Source organism: Typopeltis vanoorti, chromosome 22 (genome assembly GCF_054136105.1).
Source record: "Typopeltis vanoorti isolate ZY-2024b chromosome 22, IOZ_Tvanoo_1.0, whole genome shotgun sequence".
Classification (NCBI taxonomy): Eukaryota; Metazoa; Arthropoda; class Arachnida; order Uropygi; family Thelyphonidae; genus Typopeltis; species Typopeltis vanoorti.
This window is the reverse complement of record NC_143570.1, coordinates 28,864,324-28,885,578: the sequence shown is the minus strand read 5'-3', so window position 1 is coordinate 28,885,578 and position 21,255 is coordinate 28,864,324. Positions and strand designations below refer to the sequence as shown.

Genomic DNA, 21,255 nt, shown 5'->3' with positions numbered 1-21,255 from the left:
CCATACAAGTCTCTTTTACCATAGAACAACTTCACCCACCGGTTCACAGTCTCGTATCCTTTGGCACTACAAGGATGCTAACTGGGAAGACCTCCATGACTTCTATTCCTCCTTCCCATGGTCTGACTACTGCTTCAGTTCTAATCCAAACACCTGGTGAGACCATATAACAGAAATTATCCTCACAGGATGAACTCTTTCATCTCTTATTCCACTCCTAATTCTCAGCCACCATCCAAGCTTTGGTTCTCAAAGAACTGTGCCAATGCTGTAAAGCAAAAAACCTCTGCTTACCATGAATGGCTCGAAACCAAAACTCCACCTGCTCACTCTGTTTGTGCTTCAGCCTGCAACAGTTGTAAAAGAATCATCACCAAGTCAGACTTTGAAAGGGTCAAATGCTGCAAACTTCCCTCCTTCTGATCCCTTGCCTAGGCCATTTGGAGGCAACTTCTGCCCACCCAAGTTTCCACCACTCTCACATCTGGATGGAATTGTAGTTACTTCACCTAAAGAAGGCCAACTTACTGGCATCACTTTTCTCTTCCAATTCCTGCATTGATGACCTGGGCAAAGTTCCCTCCACTCCTCCCAGAACGGCTTCCTACATGTCACCCATAGTCTCCCAACAAAAAGAAATCCAAAGAATTCTTAATAACCTGAACACAAACAAGACATCTGCTGATGGTATTTATGATGGTAACTTATTGTTTAAAAAATTGTGCCCCAGAACTAACACCTATCCTGTATCGCCTCCTCATTTTATCTTATTCAACTAGTATCTACCCTATAACAGGGAAACAGGCCCACAATCATCCCAACCCGAAGAAAGGTGTTAAAAGTCAACCAATGACTACTGTCCAATTGCTCTCACTTCTGTTCTCTCTAAAATTGTGGAGAAGTTCATCAACAACTAACTCTTGAACTACCTAGAGACCAGTGGCATCACGCGCCTATTTAGGTTGGGTGTACTATCGTGTGGCTTATGCAATGTGTGCTACAAAATTCACGTCAATTTGACTGTATGATTGCATTTTTATTGTTGTATGAAAGTTTTAAAAGTGCATAGCACATCAGCACTCATCTTAATTGACCCAATGCAATTAATTGTAGAATAACTTTGAATACTTTAATTTATCAATTGATATAATTTTAAATATGGAAAGCATAAAGGACAAATGAACAACAGCTATGCTTCACACACCCCACCCCGTTTATATGAGATGCACAAAGGGTTTATGCTTCATGGTGAGATTAAATTATCATTGGCAAATACTAAAGTGAAACACAGATAATTTGATTTTTCATATACACAGAAATCGGAAAAAGTAATCGCTTGGGAAATTATTTTTCCGGATTCACCCAAAGAAAGGCTGAAATAACTTGTTTTACTTATTATACGCAGGTTCCAATCTCATTCGACTATAATCACAGTCATACAATCTGAAAAAACTCTGGCAGAAAACAAGACATTCAGTAGATCATTAACACTGTTTCCCATTGTAAATATGGACAAAAAAGATATAAATTATTTATAGAAATTATACATATATATATATATTAAAAACTTGTCTATATCAGTGTCATAAACACGTCAGTTCACATTTCATGCATGTAGACAGGTGAAACTCAGAAAACAAAAACAGCAACTCATGACAAATGACAATGTTCAATTGGATTGGTTAATTGAATTGAATTAAAAATAAAAAAAAATAAACACACAAAATATTTTTTTAAAATAATTTTAAAATAGAACTACATTAAACATTCCTAAAGTCCTCTCATATTTTCTTCTGGGCTTGTTCGTGGTGATAACATATCACCACGTACCTTAAGAGTATGTTCCAGGGAATTGGCAGTAGCATTGGCATGAGGCTTTGATAAGGCCTCATATGGATTATTGTGCACAGATTTGGTGACAAGGATATGTTAGAAAGGGTCCAAAGAAGATTCACAAAGATGATCAGTGGTCTTTGGAATGTGGAGTATGAGGAGAGATTGAAAGAATGTAAATTGCAAAGCCTCATGAATAGGAGGGGGGGGGGGGTATGATTGAGACATATAATTTAGCCAGGGTTGTTATTAGGTTGACATGGAAGAAATTTTTCATAGAAGGGGGGGAGGGAGGTAGAATGAGGCTATCCTTGGAAACTGTATAAGGAAGGTGTGAGGAGCAGGTTCTTTGCATGGTGAGTGGAATGCATTGCATGAGTGTGTTATGAATATGGATGCATTGAATCTGTTTAATGCACAGTTGGATGAGCTCTGCGTGTGTGTGATTGTATTTACCTTTCATGATGAGTCTCTAACTCCATGGAGATCAGATGTTAATAATAACAATAATATAATATCTTGCATAATTTACTCTGAAAATAGTTGTATTCAGGGGTGTACTATTACAAAACAAACATTTGTTAAATTACTTCATTAGTAGAATAATTAAAGTGGAAAAATAAATTTTAAATGCAAAACAATGTAAGAAAAAAAAAAAAGTACTTAATAAAAGGGCAACAGAAACTTGTTTTCAGCCCAGGTTCACTCCATTTTCTAAGTCAAGTGCTGGTTTTTTTGTCGATGCAGAAAAGAAAACTGTAATGCTCTGTCCATAGCAAACTATAGAACTTTATTTAGTTGGGGGAAAAAGTATCTTTGCAAATGTTCTTTTGCAGAGAAGTCTTGTTTCCCATTAAATGATTTACTTATTTATTTCACATAAGACTTTAAAGTGTTTAGTTATGTTTATTATATAACTTACTTTATGAAATTCTGTATGTGCATGTACTGCACAGAGTTAATGTTTGTCTTTAGGATTTGGATTACTATATACAAAGAGATGCACTGCGAGAGAGCCCCAAGCATCTTTTCACTTTAGTACAGTTCAAGCTGAATTCTTCATAGGACCTGATACAACATAAGCTACTATATATTCCAAAATTAGTCAATAAGAGCTGAATGATAAACCCTATATAAAAGTGTATACAGAGAAAGATATCCACTTCCTCCTTCCCTCACTTTCATTTTAGTCTATTTAGGTGAAATTCTTAAGGAAACTTAAGAAACAAACAAAAAATTATATTCCAGATTTTGTCAAAATTGATTGAATGATTAGACTTGGAAGAACCATTTGCCTCCCATCTACACACCAATGATCTCAATTCTATTTTTGTCCAGGTGGGCTGAATTTGAATTTTTCAGTATTGGAAACAACTGTAGTTCATATTTGATCAAAATCAGTTCAAAATTTGATTGAAACCTTGTCCCCTCTCCATATAACACCAGCAAACTCACCTTCAGTTGGAAAAAATCCCTTAAAAACTGTCATATTATCTAAGATTTAAACCAAGATCTTTTCCTAAGGGCACATATATTGTTTTTTCCCTTTCCTATATGTTATATGATTTAGATGTTCTGTTCTTTTCATGTATCTTTTATTTTCAAATCTGAATTAGGATGGATCGAAAGAGGACAGAGAGGTTGTAGATTCGGAAGATGCAGCTACAGCTAATCAAAAGCGAATGAATGCTGATCCACTTGAAGTAATGTTGATGAATATGGGGTACCGTATCCCAGGTGTTCTAGATGCTGATGATGGAGATGGAGAAGCTGAAGGAAGGGAGACAAGTGTTGTGCAGTGCCGGCCTAGTTAGAATTAGGAAATGACTTACATAGTGTACATATTTGAGGAATGTTAAAAATGTTTTGTGATGTAAACAAGCCATGAAGTTTTAGTCTATAACTAGAGGTGTGCATGGGTTTATTAGTGATTTATATGCCTCAAACATTATCAAATCTCATACTTTATATTGAAACTTATTTTTCTTTCCAAATAATGTGATTTTTTTGCATTTAAAGCTTCAAATTACTTAGTGACAAGTTACAGAGGTGGATAGAAACTCATTTGCAGAGTGTATAGAACTTATTGGGATTAAAGTTTGTAAATGATGAATCACTGCATTAATTATATATAGGAGCACACATATAAGTTTATACTGTAATAGAAAAAAATATTAATCACCAGTTTTATTTATTAAAGATAAAAAAGAAATAATTTCATAAGAACCGAATTATCTTTCCATTCTCTCATGGTTCTCTGATATGTCTAATTACTTATCTCTGATGTCAATTTATTATATTTTATTACATGTAGAAATATATCCTTGCAAAACAAGCAAATGCAAAAAAATCAGTTTATTTGATTTTTATTTATTCTTTATGGAAATTCACCGAATTTCTAAAGAATAAAAATTGCTAATTTATATTTAAAAAAAAAAAAATCCTTTTTATCATTAACTAAGTAGATTCTTACTGAAAATGAGCTTTCTAGCCTTTTATTGCAATAAGTATGTTATTTAAGGACAATTGTTCTGAGACTTCAGTGTTTTTTTTATTATATTTGCTTTCTTATATTTGAATTATAGCAAGTGATTCGTATAATTTTGTATATATGTGTATACTCATCTGTATACATACAAATCATTTTGTTCAAAAAAAAATTTTAGTGCTTCTAGTTGTGTAATAGCCGTTTATTATAGAATTTATCAGGAGTCACTACTTTATAATTCTCTATGAGAAATTCTGTATAGAAGTACTCTTAACAAATAGTGAGACTCTAACCCATGTACATCCCTAGTGTTTGTGTATATGTGTGTGTGCACACTGCACATGCACACTTGCACACCTGTTTTCATGAGTGCATTTCATATGTCCATGTAAATCCACAATATAAAATGTCTTTTGTCATGTTTGCCATTTTTATGTTGCATTAGTTACGTGTCACTGTTAATCAAGCTTTGTATAGCTGTTGGTCTTTTTAAAATAATTACTTGTTTGTCCTCATCGTTGAGGTCAAACTTTTGTTTGACACTACAATTTTTATATGATAAAAATTGGTGTGTTAGTAAGGCTGCCTTGTGTTTTTAATTGATAGTCATTTGTCTTCCTTGAAATACTTTGTGATATTCTATTGTAATTTAATACATTATCCAGAAAAAAAGTTTCCTTAAAGGGATTGTAGAGCAATGCTATAATTACTTTAGTCATACCTTCAGTGATGCTGCTGCTGCTTTTAAGTTCTTCTAGTAAAATCTGCCGTGCCAAAAAAAAAAGTTAAACAACTTAAAGCCTGCATTATAATATTGTGTATAAACCCTACCATAACCATTTTTCTTAGTTACAGAATCATCAAGTCACAGGAACTTGAGCAGACATTTTACTATACCAAATCAAAGAAAACAAAATGTTTAACACAAGTATTTATTTGTCATTAATTTTATAGACTATACAATAAAATAACAATTTTAATTTGTGAATAAGCCAGCAAGTGAAAACTGTGTTCTGCACCATAATGTACACAATGTACATTAGTAATCTGAGCAATCAAGCAGATTGTATTAGACTCTTTTTTAATTTATTTGAACATTATTTTTGTCTTTTGCAAAAGGGAAAAAAATATTTTTGTAACATGGAAACTTTTACCTATGAATGTTTCAATTAAACCATTATATGAGTAACAAATTTTCAGTATAAATGTGCAACTGTACAGTCTGTTTTGCATATTTTATGCAAGAATTTTAAAACTGTTTATAATTTATAAAGATTGATTATATTCTGCAGTAAAAAGATTTTAATAATGATAATTTTCCTGTGTTTACACAAGTGCTTCCAGAAATGAGAATTATAACCAGTCTTTATTCTAGGTTCAGCTTTCCAAAATTTAGATATTTAAAACTGCAATTTCATATAAACCAAAAATGCTTTCCTTGCTATTCATAGCTATGAATTTTAAACCATTGAAAATTAACCTTCTTTACCATGCAGTGTAATTTATTTTTCTACATAATATAAATCTACATTACTATTATTTTATTATGACAAACAGTTTTACACATTCAAACTTAAGACTTCTACATAACATGTATAAAAATCATAAACTGCTGCAATTATTGAGTAGATCACTTTTCATACAGATCTGTCCTTCTTTGAAGTAATTATCATTAGGAAAATATGGAAATATAAATAATATAGGATAGTGAAAAAGGCTCAGAAATCTCTTAATGTATAAAAATGGGGTAAGTATGCAGAATTCAAATAGTCTGCACACAGTTTAACAGAATCTGCAAAAATTGCTGACAGTGTGACTAGACTTGTAACATCTCTGGATTTATTCTTATTGGCATAATAACATTAACTTGCATCAATATTCATCACACTTGTAAGTTGTAAATTTTATAGAATTCTATGGGTGCTAGGTTTTATTCTGTAATATTATGTGATACTTCCAAGGATCCATTGCTGAAGGACATTCTATACCACTTAATCATCTATCTGCACACCCACTTACTGCATCAATAGTATTTTTGTTAATTGTGTGTGTTCTTTGGCTCATCTGCTGCATGTGAGATGAAAAGATGGAGAGGGTTATTGTTTTATGCATATATATTGAATAAAGAAAATAAATATAAAACAGTATTTGAGATTTAAAGTTAAAGCTGTGCAAAAATTACATATCATCATCTATTATTGCAACCCCACAAAATTACTTTCAATTGATATGAGCAATGTGATGATAAATGATTATTGTAAAAATGTTCTTCTACCTGTATAAATTAGTATCTTAATAATATACATGTCCACCCTCATAATTTTTTTTAATATTATTGTTAAATGGTGGTATTTACTAGTAATCAAAGTTCGCATTCTTGTTATAATATCTTTACCTTATATGCCTAGCACATAATGATATTATAATAAGAAATGTGGAATCTGCTTAGACTAAGGTGATTTAATTCCCTGATATTTCAAATAAATATAGCATACACGAATTGTATGCCACACATTTGCATGCGTGATCTCTAGTATTATCTTAAAAAATTCTATTATACTAGGTTTTTTTTATATAAACTCGATCAGTTTTTACTTGGCTAATGACTATTTGGACATAGTCAGTTGCTGGCCTGGTTAGCATATCTGCTCTCTAACCAACATTTAGTGTCAAGTATAAACTGTAGCCATATGAATGGTATTAATTTTGGAGGTCAAGAATGTTTGTAATTGTCTATATGCAGAAAGTGCATTTCATCACCCAGTGTGAGACCACTGCGTACTTATAGGTAATATGAAAAAGTTCCATTTTTGGTCTCTGGAGCATGGTTTCCAGATTATGTAAAAAATTAAAATATACGAAATTGATAAAAAAAATTATCTTACCCATGGTACAAATGTACCTTTCGTGGGTGGGAGTCACATTAAAAAAAAAAAGTCAATGTCAGTGAATTAAACTCAAAGTAAGTGAATTCTGTATTGTTTATTATTTCATATAGTATATTTTATTATTCCTGCAAGGTGCCATTACATGGAATAGACTTTTCTTGGGTTATTTTTGAATTGTGTATGTTCCATGTTGTCAGTAATACCCTCACTGAAATTTAATGAGTTTTATTTCTGGATAATATTGAAAAATACTCATGAACAGTGGCTTTCTGATTTTTGTTTAATTTTCAGGTATTGTTCTGTTATTCATGATACTGAAATAATGACTTCATTAAAGAATTATGATATAACTATCTGGCAGTCATTGGAGGATTTCATTATTAATACCAGACTATGGAGTCACAAGAATTATTATTGGAGGTCCTCCTTCCCATGCAAAGAACCTGCTCCACACTTTCCAAGGATGGCCTCTTGTTATACCTGTCTCTCTCTCTCTCTACTCAGCTGTTTTCAATCATATCCTTCTTCTATTTGCAAGATCTGCAAATCACATTCCCTCAATCTATCTTCATATCCCACATTTCAGATAACCGACATCGACTTAGAGAATCTTCTCTGCACACTCTCTAAGATATCCGCATCCTCTGAAAACCAGGCAGTAGTTCAGATGCAGCTTGATCAAGGCATTATATAAGGAAACCATAACTTCTTTGTTTCTACATGTCAAGGTCCTCTTCATCATTGCCATAATAACTTAACTTCTTGTGCATCATGACCCTGAACTTCCAAGTCTCTTTGTCTGTCAACACTCCCAGATCTCTCCCTCTTTTCCACTTTCCTGTATTGTTTATTATTTCATATAGTATATTTTATTATTCCTGCAAGGTGCCATGTGATTCACCCCATAATTGTGTATTTTGCATTCTCCCTCTTACCTACCAAATTTCAAGACCTTACACTTTGCAACATAAAACTGATGGGTCCACTGACGATCTGTTGAGATCTTCCTGTAAAGCAACAATGTCTGCTCTACTCCTCATAAATCCTCAGCTTTGCCACGTCTACAAACAGCTGCATATCACAATATCATTAACATAAAAGTTAAACAATAGTCTTCCCAAACAGACTCCTGCAGCAATGCTAGTGATTTTTTGGGATACCACTCTCCCATATGCCAGTCATCTCTCCAACTCACCAGTTTCTTATCCAATAACATTCATTCCAATTTAGTTACCAGCTTATGTGGCAGCAGTGTATAAAAGGCTTTTGAAAAATCCAAGTATAACTACTGTATCCACTTTATTCAGTAAATTTTTCACCTTGTTGTAGAATATAAGCAAATTGCTAAAACACAAATGCTGCTATCATTATCAACTCATTTCTGAATCCAAGACTTTATCTCTCCAACACCTTAACCACAATCCCAGACACACAATGGGCTTATAATTTGTAATTCTTTTGTAGATCAGTTTTATCTTCTTTCCACTCTTTCAGGATTTGTCCTCTTCAAAGTTACAGGTATGCCAAAGGTGCTGTTAATCGCTTGGAGCATTTTTTAAAGACACTCAGTGATGTGTTGTCAAGTTAAAAACAATAGGATACAAGGGAAAATATACTGTCACTATTTTCCCCTTATCCTATTGCTATTAATATTCCTCATATACCTCATGCTCACTCACTATAACTCCTCCACCATACTCTCTATGTTCAAGCTCCTCATGATGTCATGTGCATTAAGGATGAGATACCATGATAAGATGCTCACATTGAATACCTTAACTATATCCTCTGAAGCAGTTATCAGTGTACCATTTTCATCCAAGAATATCATCCTCCTATAATCATTCTTCTACTTACCACATATTAAAAGAACTCTCTAGGATTTTTCTTGGCTAATTTCTGCTAATAATGCACTTATATTGTCCTTATCAAATTAGTCACCTTTCTGGCATGCTCTTTGTACTCATGCAGCTGATTATTTACCTTCATTGTACTACCTCCATAAAATCTTCTCTTTCCAGATTGCACTGTTGTCTTTTACTCCTAAGTTTCTTTTTTATATACATCAGTCTTGTAGTTCAACATATATCCTTTCCTCAGGGATATTTTTGTGTGACTGGCTACAACCCAGATGTTGATCAGATGGAGTGTCTAATCTTACTTCAGTTTGGCATCAGATCACCCTGATATGATCAAATCTAAGACTCTCAACCATGTAATAGAAGGCAACTATGTGCCCTCTATTACATATTGCTTAAGATTGCTCAAGGAATTTGTTCTCCTTATTCCATGATGTTATCTCTTCATTCAGATCAGTATTACCATAATTAAAGTCACCCATCTCATCTCTCAGTTTGTCACTTATTCCAACTATTTTCAGACAGTGCAACAATTTCATCTCCATTATTTCTGATATGCCTGTTATTCATAAAAAGCATAATAATTAATTTTTTGGTCTATTACCAGTTCTACCCATTTCATCCACCACACCTAATGGAACTTCTTTTCCTCCATTTTATTCTTTTGCATCCTAATCTCATTTTCATACACCTCATTGTTTCTCATCTTAATCATCATCATTCTAGTAGTTTTCTTTTTTTCATACTGGAATCCTCCCCATCTATGGCTTCTCCACACCTGCTCCTCTCCACTCATGTACATAACCCTTTGTCCCATATATATATCCACTGACTCAACTACTCCCTATGCATTCCAGACTATCCTGTTCATGTGCTGATCATCCCCATACATACATTCATTACTGCTTCCAGAATCCACTCTCCTTACATTGTCTCCCTGATTCAACCTTATTTCACTCTCCTACTCATTCACATCACCCATTGCACTTCCCTCTAGGAAGTTTTTTTCTGCAGTTGATTCACACCAGATCCATTTAAATGAATCACCTCTTTTATGCTATTCCATTCATCACTCAAAAATGCATTCCACATGCACCAAAATGGATCCCTTACTTCTCGCATATCTCTGCTAGCATACAGTTTGTGATTTTAGCATGCTATCTAAACTCATTGTGATTCATAGACAACACACCAATTATCCTTCCTTCTACACTGTTGTCTTTCACTTTCCTTAATGTCACAATATCCATCCTCACATTTTTCCTATGCCCAATCAAGTCATTTGTTCCTACCACCACCACTAACTTCCTTGCATGTTTACTTCTCATATCCAATGCATCAATCACCTTGTTAATTCTCTCTTGGAAAATAAAACTTCTAATTACCCTTTCATCCACCTCACCTAATGGAATTTCTTTTTCTCCACTATTTTCCATTTTATTCTTTTGCACCCTTTCAAAAAGGCAAATGGCAGCAAGAAATATGAGACTGAGAATGGTATCAACCAGAAGGGTGAGCAAGAGAATATAAATACAGAAGATGCTGAAAGAGAAAAAGCAAACATGACTGCAGGAATGGAAGAGAGCATGACTAATGCAGCAAAAGTGAGAGTAATTATGGACATGAAACAAACATGATTGTCAATATGAAAGAAAGAACAACTGCTAGAGTGCAATAATTGAAGAATGAGGTGTATGAAAATGAGATTAGATGTTTGGTGAATATGAATCCATCAAATTCTTCTACTTTTTATTCTAATAAATATTTTTTCATTCTTGACTCTTAACACCTCACAGTCCATTAAATATCACTTTCTGCAGATTCGTATCCTCACTTCTCATGTTGTCTTCCGACATCTATGTTCCCTCATGCATACATGCTATGCTGCCAGCTTGTTACATTTTCAAAAAATCTGCACTGGTCATTACATTCGATTTTTGTGTTACACATCTGGTTGTTCTTGTTTTCATTGTCATTTTACTTTCATCAATCATAAACTGTATTACAAAAAAATGAAACAAAACCTAGCAACCTTGATAGCTATTTTGCATTCAGTTTCACTTATCACTAATGAATAAATCTTCACTAGCATTATAAAAAATAAAACTTAGCTTGAGCAGTCCTACCGGTAATCTTTGAATGCCACTTAGATTATTATTACACCTCCTCCAGGGAGTCCAAGGACTCGTTGCAGGAGAGAGCAATCTACTTCGCTAAATATCATACATCTCGCCCTCTCCACTACTACATAATTCTCCTACTACCATGAACTGCCCATCATCACTAACAACAGTATTTTTTTGTCTGTAAATTGAGGGTGTTCTGAAGGCAGATCTGATTTGTCTATATGTGCGATGAAAAATCCAAATTTCTGGGAGAAGAAGAAAAAACTTGCTACCTCTGTATGAGATCTACTAACTCACTTATAAATGATGATGCAGTATAAATACTTGTTTAAAAATACAGGTTACTGAATCACAGATATGAAATTCCATTCCAACTAACAATTTTTTTTTTTTTTTTTTTCAGAAAATTAGAAGGTATGTTCAGTTTTTTAAACTAGTTGCTACTTTTAATTGCCATTTATTTTGCTTTGATATACACACGTTGCAAAGATTTTAAATTTCATTCTTACTCTTACAGTTATAACAAGCAAAAACACTTGCTATATTATTAATTTCAGTCTTAAATTTTTAATAGCGTTATATACTTACAATGTCTTATATGAGTCAAACAGAATATTTTAAGTAGGCATAGCAGAGAAGCTGTTTAGATCTACTATAACAAAATACATTTTATGATTGCTATCCCCCCCCCCCCCCAATAATTTTGACAATGAACAGGAAACACACTTAATACAGAATGTCTAATTCAACCAGCAACTTGGTATAACACATGTTCAATAAAAAAGACTGTTTTTTGCTAATCTTAAGACATGAAATATGATTCTCTCCTCCTCACTCAATGAATGAAAGAGTAATTTTATCCTCGATGATACAAAATATAAATAGCTAGTTTGAAATAAGGTAAAAATGTGAATCATCTGTTTCAAGAGAGATTGTGCATCATTCTTGGAACTTCAAATGGAATAAAATGATAGATTTTTGTCTTAAATAATAAAACCACACCATATTAAGATCATAATTTTCTACACTTTCAGCATGGATAACCTGTCCTTCCATTACAAGTCTGGGTGATGCAACATCATTTCAGAATTCTCCTTAAACAGAAATACATATGTCTAAAACTGTTCCATGGATGACTTGCCATGTTTCCAAAGGATATCATGTATAGTATCAACATATGTCAAGTCACCAGACATGTAGTTCACATTATACGTTCTATTGATATTCACTCATTTTCAATGGAGAAATCAGTTTGACCAAAATAAACTCACCTCCCTGAGAGCTTGTTTGTCCATGGTCATGGGTAAAAAAACTGAAAGATGTGTTGTTCCAAAGTATGTTTGGAAGTACCAGATAGATACAAGGAATTAGAACTGTTTTGTAAACAGTGGTAGCAGATGATGTATTATAACTGGATTTCTTTGGAGATTGTATCCATTTTGCTACATCATTAAAGGCTATCAGCTCTGCTGATTAGTGCTTTTACAATGCTATGTCTGTAAAGGATGCTGAGTTGAGATCTTTTTTTATCTGCCTGTGAAGGTAGTCTTTGCAATATTATACAAAGTTGACAAAGGTACCTTCAAAAATTTAGTTAAGTGGCACATTGAGGAAGGATAATTTCTCCTTTTCTGTCTCCATAGTAAATTTAATAAAGCAATGAAGATTATTGATTTTCTGAAGGAAGTTGATCAATTCAGATTTTTACATGAGACTATGGTAAAAGCATCATCAACATAGTGAACCCAAAATAATGGTTTAGGCTGTAAAATAAATTAATACATTTTATTCCTGTATAGGTATCACAGCAGGTGAAACTATTTAGTCTTATTTAATGTTTTGGAGACTGAGGGGGACAGTTCAATCTCCACCAGTAGCCAATCAAATTTAGCTGGCCCAAGACTATCATGTGATGATTATGTATATACAGCATCCAGTGAAGAGATGGCAGACAGTGCTTCCATCTTGTGATTCCTAACACTATATATTTGTCTGAAATAGTGTAGGTACTATGTATGGTTGATTTTCTTGAGTTTTCAAGATGAAAAATCTGGGTTTCTGGGAGGAAAAACTTGCTTGTGTGTGTGTGTGTGCCAGAAATAAACTTGGCAATTAAGTCAAAAAAGGGTTTGAAAAAGTTAGTCAGCAATTAAATTTAGACCGGACTGCTTTCTGTAGGTGGCTATGGATGCAAACCACTCCCAAAGGGTTGGTCCCACATACTTTTGATAATGTACAATTTCCTTTCAAGATCAGCTTTCTCTTCTTGGGCTGACTGTCACAGCTGGTTTATTCTATTGAAAACATTACTTCTCTTATTCTCAATCCCTAAGTTTCAGATCTGACCAACCTTGGAATGCTGTTTCCACATTTGGGATGGTGCACCTAAATCCTTCCTAAGAATTCTTGATATACAGAAGAGGACAATCCACTTAATAGGTGATCCCTCTCAGGCTTCTTTTAGTCACTTTCTCATAAGAGTTCTGTTGCAGCACTACCTTTTCTATAGGTACTTTCATGGACACTACTCCTCTGAAATGGCAACCATCATTCCTCCATTTTCTTTGAACCATACGAAAACTACAACAGCTACCGGCCACCATCTCTCTCTCTCTCTATATATATATATATACACACACACACACTGTCCAAACTCCAACCATACCAAAGAAACTGTTCATCCATCTCTATTCTTGGAACTTCTGCAGAAACACTTATCCAGACATAGCACTGTTGTATTATAGATCCTGTGATTCTTCATACATGAGGTCATAAAAAAAAAAGTATCTTTAGTTTTCTTCGAATTCATTAATATAATATATTTTGATAGTGTGAAATATTGTCTAGTGACCACAAAATGGTTGCAGTACTTGTAATTACATTTTTAGTCCACAGAAATTTTAATAGTGGTAAGGATAAATTATTTATTATTGTAATGATGGCAGTAGACATTTTTCTCTAAGCTTGCTTTGCTCCACCTCCCTACCAAAATAGGCTGTCATAGGATATGGTCTCATTCACAGCTGTTGCTTCTTACCCTCTCCAGTGAATTGTGAAAAGAGAATGTTAGAAAGGTGTGATTTACCTTTCTAGGCCTTTATCAAGATGCATTGGTGGTGCTGTCCTCATTGCTATTTTAAGTATTATTTTCATATTACTGATGGCAAAAGCATTCTTACTTTAAATAATTGCAAGTGTAAATAAAGTTCTGTATTATGCATAAAAAGTAGTGAACAGTGTCTTCGTCACTTCTTCTGCACCCTTGAAGATTCCTCATATTTAAGTACTTAATTACATGCTTTTAAGCATTTAAAATTGAACTTAATATTGGTTCCTTGGATCAGTTGTTTTAATATGTTTATCATGAGCTGAGTCATGCATGGCAACTACATCAGATATTTGATGTGGCTGTGAATGACTTGCACAGTATTTCCTTGTGTTATACATCAGTCAGTTTCTACATAAAAAAAAATTGTTCAATTTCCACTAGGCTGCAATTCAGGTGCACTCATTAAAAAAAATAATAAAACGTTAATTTCTTTCTTCTTTTTTTAAACAGTGAGCATCAAGCTATACAAGCAGTAAATGCAGAATTTTTTAAGTACTGCAATTACTCCTTTTCCAGCATAGACAAACTTATGCAAAGTAAAGATGAAATCAAGCATCTGGTAAGTCATTAAAATTTATGCATGGTGATCAAACTTTTCTTGTATGACATGGAAAAGATTTTGGTATGCTACCGATAAGTACATTTGATTAATCATATGGTGTCACAAAACAAAATCAATTTGATTAATCATATAGTGCCACAAAACAAAATCAATTTAATTACATATTTAGAAATGCTGCACAGAATAATCAAGTAGACATTAACAGACCACCATGGGGTTATAATAAACATCATGAAAGGTCTCATGCAACCATTAGCATAGCTCTCATATAACTCACCGTGGAAAAATTCTCCTTGCCCACCACAATCAGTGGCCTCTTGTTCTTTTGCTCTCATTTTACAGTTCATCTAGTACAGCACATTTTAAACCAAATTAAAAAAAAAAAAAAATCTATATCATTTTGAAAGAAAATGACATCAGCATCACTTCTTATACCTGTTTATAGCATCAGCAAACAGTTGAATATTTCCTGTCACACCACACGAAATTAACAAATAAGGCAAACACCAGTTATCTCAGAACAGAACTTTGCAAGATGCCACTGGCAACTTGTCATGTTTTTTGAAGTGTGTAAAAGATATCACTATACAGGAGCCTCCCTTATCCAGAACACATTGCTTTTTCATAAAATGCAAGTAGAGCGCTAAACCAAGATCTTGCTCTTTACAAACCAAAGTTGAAACTTTATAGACAATCATATGTCCCTCAACCTACTGTTGTATTCTAGTATTAACCACACTACCGGCCAAGACGTCTATAGACGTTCAAGTTATCATGGATGCAAAGTGCATGTTAAAATTGTAATACCATTGATATTACATTGAAATATAATGGCCAGTAAGGTGGTTAAAGTAATCATCAGTATCTTGACCAATATATAGTTGTTTTTTATTGTACATTGAAACCTGTGGAGAATTCATGACTAAATAACCACAGTAATAAGTTTTAATAAGTAAAATGGGGGGGCATGCATATAATCCCAATATGCACGCATATTGTGATTCCATTGTAATCATGCGTCCTAACTGTATGTTATTCCTAGTATTGTTTGAATTAACTGTACTGATGATGTCCTAAGATACTTAGGATGAAATATTTGCTTATTAAAACTTATTACTGTGGTTATTACGTGTTTATTTAGTCATAATATATAGTTGGTCTGTAATTGCAAGCCTCTGTCTTCACCACCCTTGTGCTGTGGGATTATTTTGACTTTCTTCTCCTTCTTTGGGACTATTCCTGTTGATGGTCCAAGATACAGACAACTCCACTGCACACTGCCTAAAAATAAGTGATTAAAAGCATGGAGCCATACAGCTTTATTAACACCACTGCTAAATAAATGGTTTATCCACTTCATTCCTTTTCTGGATTTCACATAACATCACTCTAATACAAAATGTAGTGACAAACTGTATATTAATTTTTTTTAATCATCCTTTAGTAATCATTCTTCTTTTTGTTTGCTTCATAGCAAAAAACTTCACTCAATTTCAACTGCATGTACTATTGGCCATCTCTGTTCTCCATTTCACTTAGGCAACGTATCATGTTAATTGTAATGAAAAATATTCAATATTTTAAGTGAATCACAGTATATACAAACATGACAGAAATAATATAATAAATGACCTTTATACATATACATTACTTCTGATATACAGATCTTAGGTCTGTATATTAGAAATAATGTATGTTTTATATATATACACACACGTTTGTGATATCCTCCCCCATGACATTAAAACTGACATGAGTTTTTTTTTTTCAGTGCTAATTTCATTAATTGCTTATATTATGCATTTTTGGCATTAATCTTGAGAACTTCTGGACCTATGCCTATAACTTTGTATTGCCCACATTTCATTACTGGAAAATTCTATATTTGAACGCAAAATTTTGACCTGACCAAAACAATTATTCTTCTCCATTTCTATTTATACAGTTTTTACCTGATATTTTTTGAGGTCATGTTTGGAACTAATATAAGAATGTAGTGGGGGGGAAAAAAACCCTAACACAAATTTGGAGATGAAGGACATATTGTGGGAAGCAAGTATTATTATTGCTACAAAGGATGCCTCTTATTTTCTGTCCCCCTCAAGTGCTGAAATATTTCTGTTAATCATATAAAACGATTTTGGTAACTTTTAGTAATGTTTCTATCATATTCCTCTCTTCATGGTCAATAAACCTTCTGTAATCCATGACTCTTCAATCTGTTCTCCTAAGAAGCATAAAGACCACTCTCCATCTGTATCCTCTTCACCACTCAGTCATCTCCATGAAACCCTGACAACTAGACCTGTTCACAGTAATCCAAATATTAACATATCAAAGCCTTATAAAGAGGAATGATAACTACCTTATCTAGGCTTGTATGCTCTTCAAGTGATATCCTACAAGCTATCTTGGCCACTTTTACAGTATGCCCCTTGAACTTCAACTTCCAAATCCCTAACTTCATCAATGTTCTAGAGTACTTGCAAACTTCAAACTGGTGCTCACCATGTTTTGCCCATGATATCAGCTTATTTGAATTATTTCAAGTTTTCTACATTGCTTTAATTAATGCAAGGCTGACCTATAGATGTCTTGTTCATCAGAATCATTTCAGAGATGTTTTGTCTTTTTTTTCCCCAAAAAAATTCATTGATTTTTGTTTCAACTAAGTTTACAAAACTAATATTTTTACCCATAGCAATATAGATTCACATCTGTGTTGTTTTCACATGTGACTTGACATTTTGTCAGCATAATATTCCATGTCAACCACCTTTGTAGGAATAACAACATTAGCATGTATGCACATAAAAATGGTAGTGTCAAGCACTAACAATCCAGACAGGAATGGAAAAACTTGCTGCAATAATGAATATTCAGAAATTTGATGACTGCAATTTTTGTAAAATGCCAAAACTTACTTTGCAAATGACTGTTCTTCCTCAAGATATAATTGATATTTTCTTGTTCTTTGTGACAAACAACTGCAGCCAAGAAATGCAAATTGATAATTTATTCTTTGCAGAACCTAAAATGAAAACTTCAGACAGGACGGAATGCTAATTTAAGGTCAAGCACCATTAGCATTTTGATTGTTAATATTTGGTCCTTTTATACTAAATATGAGACATTTTCTTTGGATTTTATTGGACCATGATTCTTTATAAATATATGTATATAATCGTCTACCAGATTAAGTCTGTCTGCCTTCTTCAGGAAGAGAAACAGAAGAATGCAGTAACGACATTAAAATCAAATAAAAAATTGAAAAGACGTGTGACATTAAGAGCATGGAGACTTAGTCATTGTTAGTAGATTGCGTTTTAGTTTTTTGCGAAATTGAGTTCTGCTAAACATAGTGGATTTATAAAACTTTTCCAAATGTCTATTAATATCATGCCTTGATTTCTATTGAGATTGTCTCCTGTCCAAAGTACCACTGCAGCTTCTTTAATGTTTCTACATCTGAAATCTTCAATGTACGGCATGGAGCTGTTGTCCCAATTGATGGAATGGTTCGAAATGGTGGGCTAATCCTGAGGTGTCTGTTGTGTTTTTGACATCTCCTATATGTTCTTTTTTCGGATTTCTAAGCTTCGTGATGTTCTGTGATGGCCTATTTAGTTCAGTCCACAGGAACATGGGATGTTATATACACCTGTGTACTGGTAGACGATTATATACATATATTTATAAAGAATCATGGTCCAATAAAATCCAAAGAAAATGTCTCATATTCACAATTAGCATTATCAGGTTTCATCCTAATAATGCACCAGAGATTCATCAGATATAAGGATGATATTCAATTCATTTTTTCTTAAACAGTTGGAGTAGCTTTTTATGTGTTTTTGGCCTTGTGATGACATATTACTGAAAATGCTGGATAGAAAGTTAGATTTTGTTCTAGTTATAATGAAATATCTGTATGGTACCAGATTTTTTAAGTAAATGAAATTAGAAAGAATATGCTGTGTAATTCTTCCAAAATATTGAGAATTGACAGTCTCCATCTGGTTAGTAAAGAATGAGTTTTAATTCTTATTTAGTTTGATGCATAAACTCTCTAGACAAATGTTATTTGGTTTACAAATCTTCGAGCTCATGGATTTTCATAATTGTCTTTAACAGGAACTTTCATCACCCTGCTTACTGGAGGCCTATAGTGGCTTGAAAAAAAGTTGCACATTTGGTCTCTAGATTATGTAAAAATAAAATAAAAAATGTCTTAGCCTGTTCATGATACTAATGTACTATAGGTTTACAACCTTTCATGGGTAGGAAACATTAAAAGCCTTGTTTGTGAACTTCAGGAAGGCCATATGTCAGATGGGTGTCCAATGTATATTGTAAGTTTCTTTTTTGATTCCTCATTTCATTGAGTAGGCTTAACATGAATTGTTAAATTTTTAGCAGTAATATAAGCTTCCTATAGTATTCCTTTTTAATCCAGAATTACCACCTTTATTAGCTTTCATGATGATCAAATGAGTAATCTGTTTTAAGGAATCTAATGATTTAAACTCAGAGTAGGTTAAATTGGAAAGTGTATGTGTTTCTCTATATAGGATGCAAGCAGCTTCCAACTGAAGTTTGGTACCAAGGAACATTACACAGGCCTCTATTATTCAGAAGAAATCTGTTAGGTATGTTATGTCTTGGTAACGGCTGCATAATTGTGACTTTTAGATAAAGTCACAATTATAAAGCAAAAACATTTAGCTCTTGATAAGCGAGAGGATGGCAGGAAAAAGACAGAGGAAGATCAAAATCTAAGTGGTTTGATGTAGTTAGAGGACCAAACTATAAAAAAAAAAAAAAATCTGAGTATTAATAATATACATAAGTTTATATTATTCCTGTCCTAGTATTTTATACCCCTTGAGGGTAGATATCAAAAATTTGATTATGATTTTCTGTATCTAGGATAGAAATCCTAGATACAGAAAAAATAGATGGTAATATTTTCATTAACAAGTGGTAAATGTGCCAAGCCCTGTTAGACCAAAATGCTACTTTATTCTGTGGTAGGTATGGATTACCTGAGCTGCTGTACAATTTTTATATCAGAATGGAACTTCGTCTTGCATCTACAAATACTCTGAGTCTAGATACTGTTTCAATATCATGCTGTTGGAACTGAATTTACACAAACAAAATTTCTCACTGATATTAATTTTTGAGTTAATCTTAGTTATTTCAACAATCAAATTAAAAAATGAACAGAAGGAACAGCTATTTTGCAAGAAATTTTGAATAAAATTTCCACCATTTATAGATGATACTTTTGCAGTATGGCAAATTTCCTTAATAGAGTTCCAAGATTACATAAAGAAAATTAATGCCATTCATCTAAGGATGCAGTTTATATTTGAATCCAAAATAACAATCTCTCTCTCCCTCCTTATACTTCATCTAGTAAATGAATGCCTTTTGATCTAAGTCCTCTGAAATAAAAACAGATATGCATAGGATATAATCTTCGTTCTTTATCTAATTAAGCACCATATCAAAAATCTACCAACACCACCAATAATTTTCATCAGGCTTGCTTTCTGTGGACACTGTTATAATAAGAAATAGAACATGCAAAATCTACATTTCTACTATTTTTAGTAATATATTCAAGAACAACGCCCTAAAAAACACAAAACCAACTCAAACTGCTCAAGAATAGTTGGAGGTTAGCTGCATAACAATTCTTGCATCCAATGAATTTCTGAACAGATTATCAGGATAAAACTTCAAACATTTTATCTTCAAAGTAGCATTCCATCCTCTACAGAGGTTTTCATTTTGAGTTCTGTAAAGGTAGATAATAGTTTATGGAAATTTACTCAGGTCCCCATCTCACTTGTCTCCGTACATCACCCTCAACAAGTCTGTGAAGAGTCTGGAGAAAATATCCACTGCAGTTACTTTACCATACCATTTTGAAAATATTTTTTATTTCACTTATTGCTATGATAATATTTATAGGACCTTTTCATTCTCCACATTAAACTTATCCAAAGAATAAAGTTAACCTTGTATTTTTTATTACCTAAGCAAAAGACTATGTTTTGAAGTACAGTAATGTACCATTTATCCAACCTTCAAAACAGTGAATTACAGTAATTCAAAACAGTGAATTACTGTAATTTGATCAGACCAATATCCAGTCTAAATCTGCATGAACCTTTGCTGTCACTCATGATTAATATTATTTTTATGTAGCTGTTGAAACTTTCAGTGAATATCTTTAAATTACAAATACTATCTATTCCACATTCTGAACTTTCAAATAAATTAATTCATCTACTCCAACTTGTAGAAGATGGGAGTTTTTCTCTTTGGAGATTAAAAATATTCATTTTTCAAACATTTACATAAATGGATTTTACATTA

General features: G+C 33.1%; 1 protein-coding gene across 2 annotated transcripts in view; it reads left to right on the top strand.

Annotated features, from left to right (window-relative positions):
• LOC150094266 (WD and tetratricopeptide repeats protein 1-like) overlaps nt 1-14,433 on the top strand; it is a 447,781-nt gene extending 433,348 nt beyond the window's left edge. For both annotated transcript variants that reach the window (XM_090412278.1, XM_090412277.1), the window contains exon 16: nt 3,450-14,433. In XM_090412278.1, the coding sequence (XP_090268404.1) occupies nt 3,450-3,647 (198 nt within the window). In that variant the 3' untranslated portion in view covers nt 3,648-14,433. The remainder of the gene's footprint in view (nt 1-3,449) is intronic.
• The last annotated feature ends 6,822 nt before the right edge of the window (nt 14,434-21,255 follow it).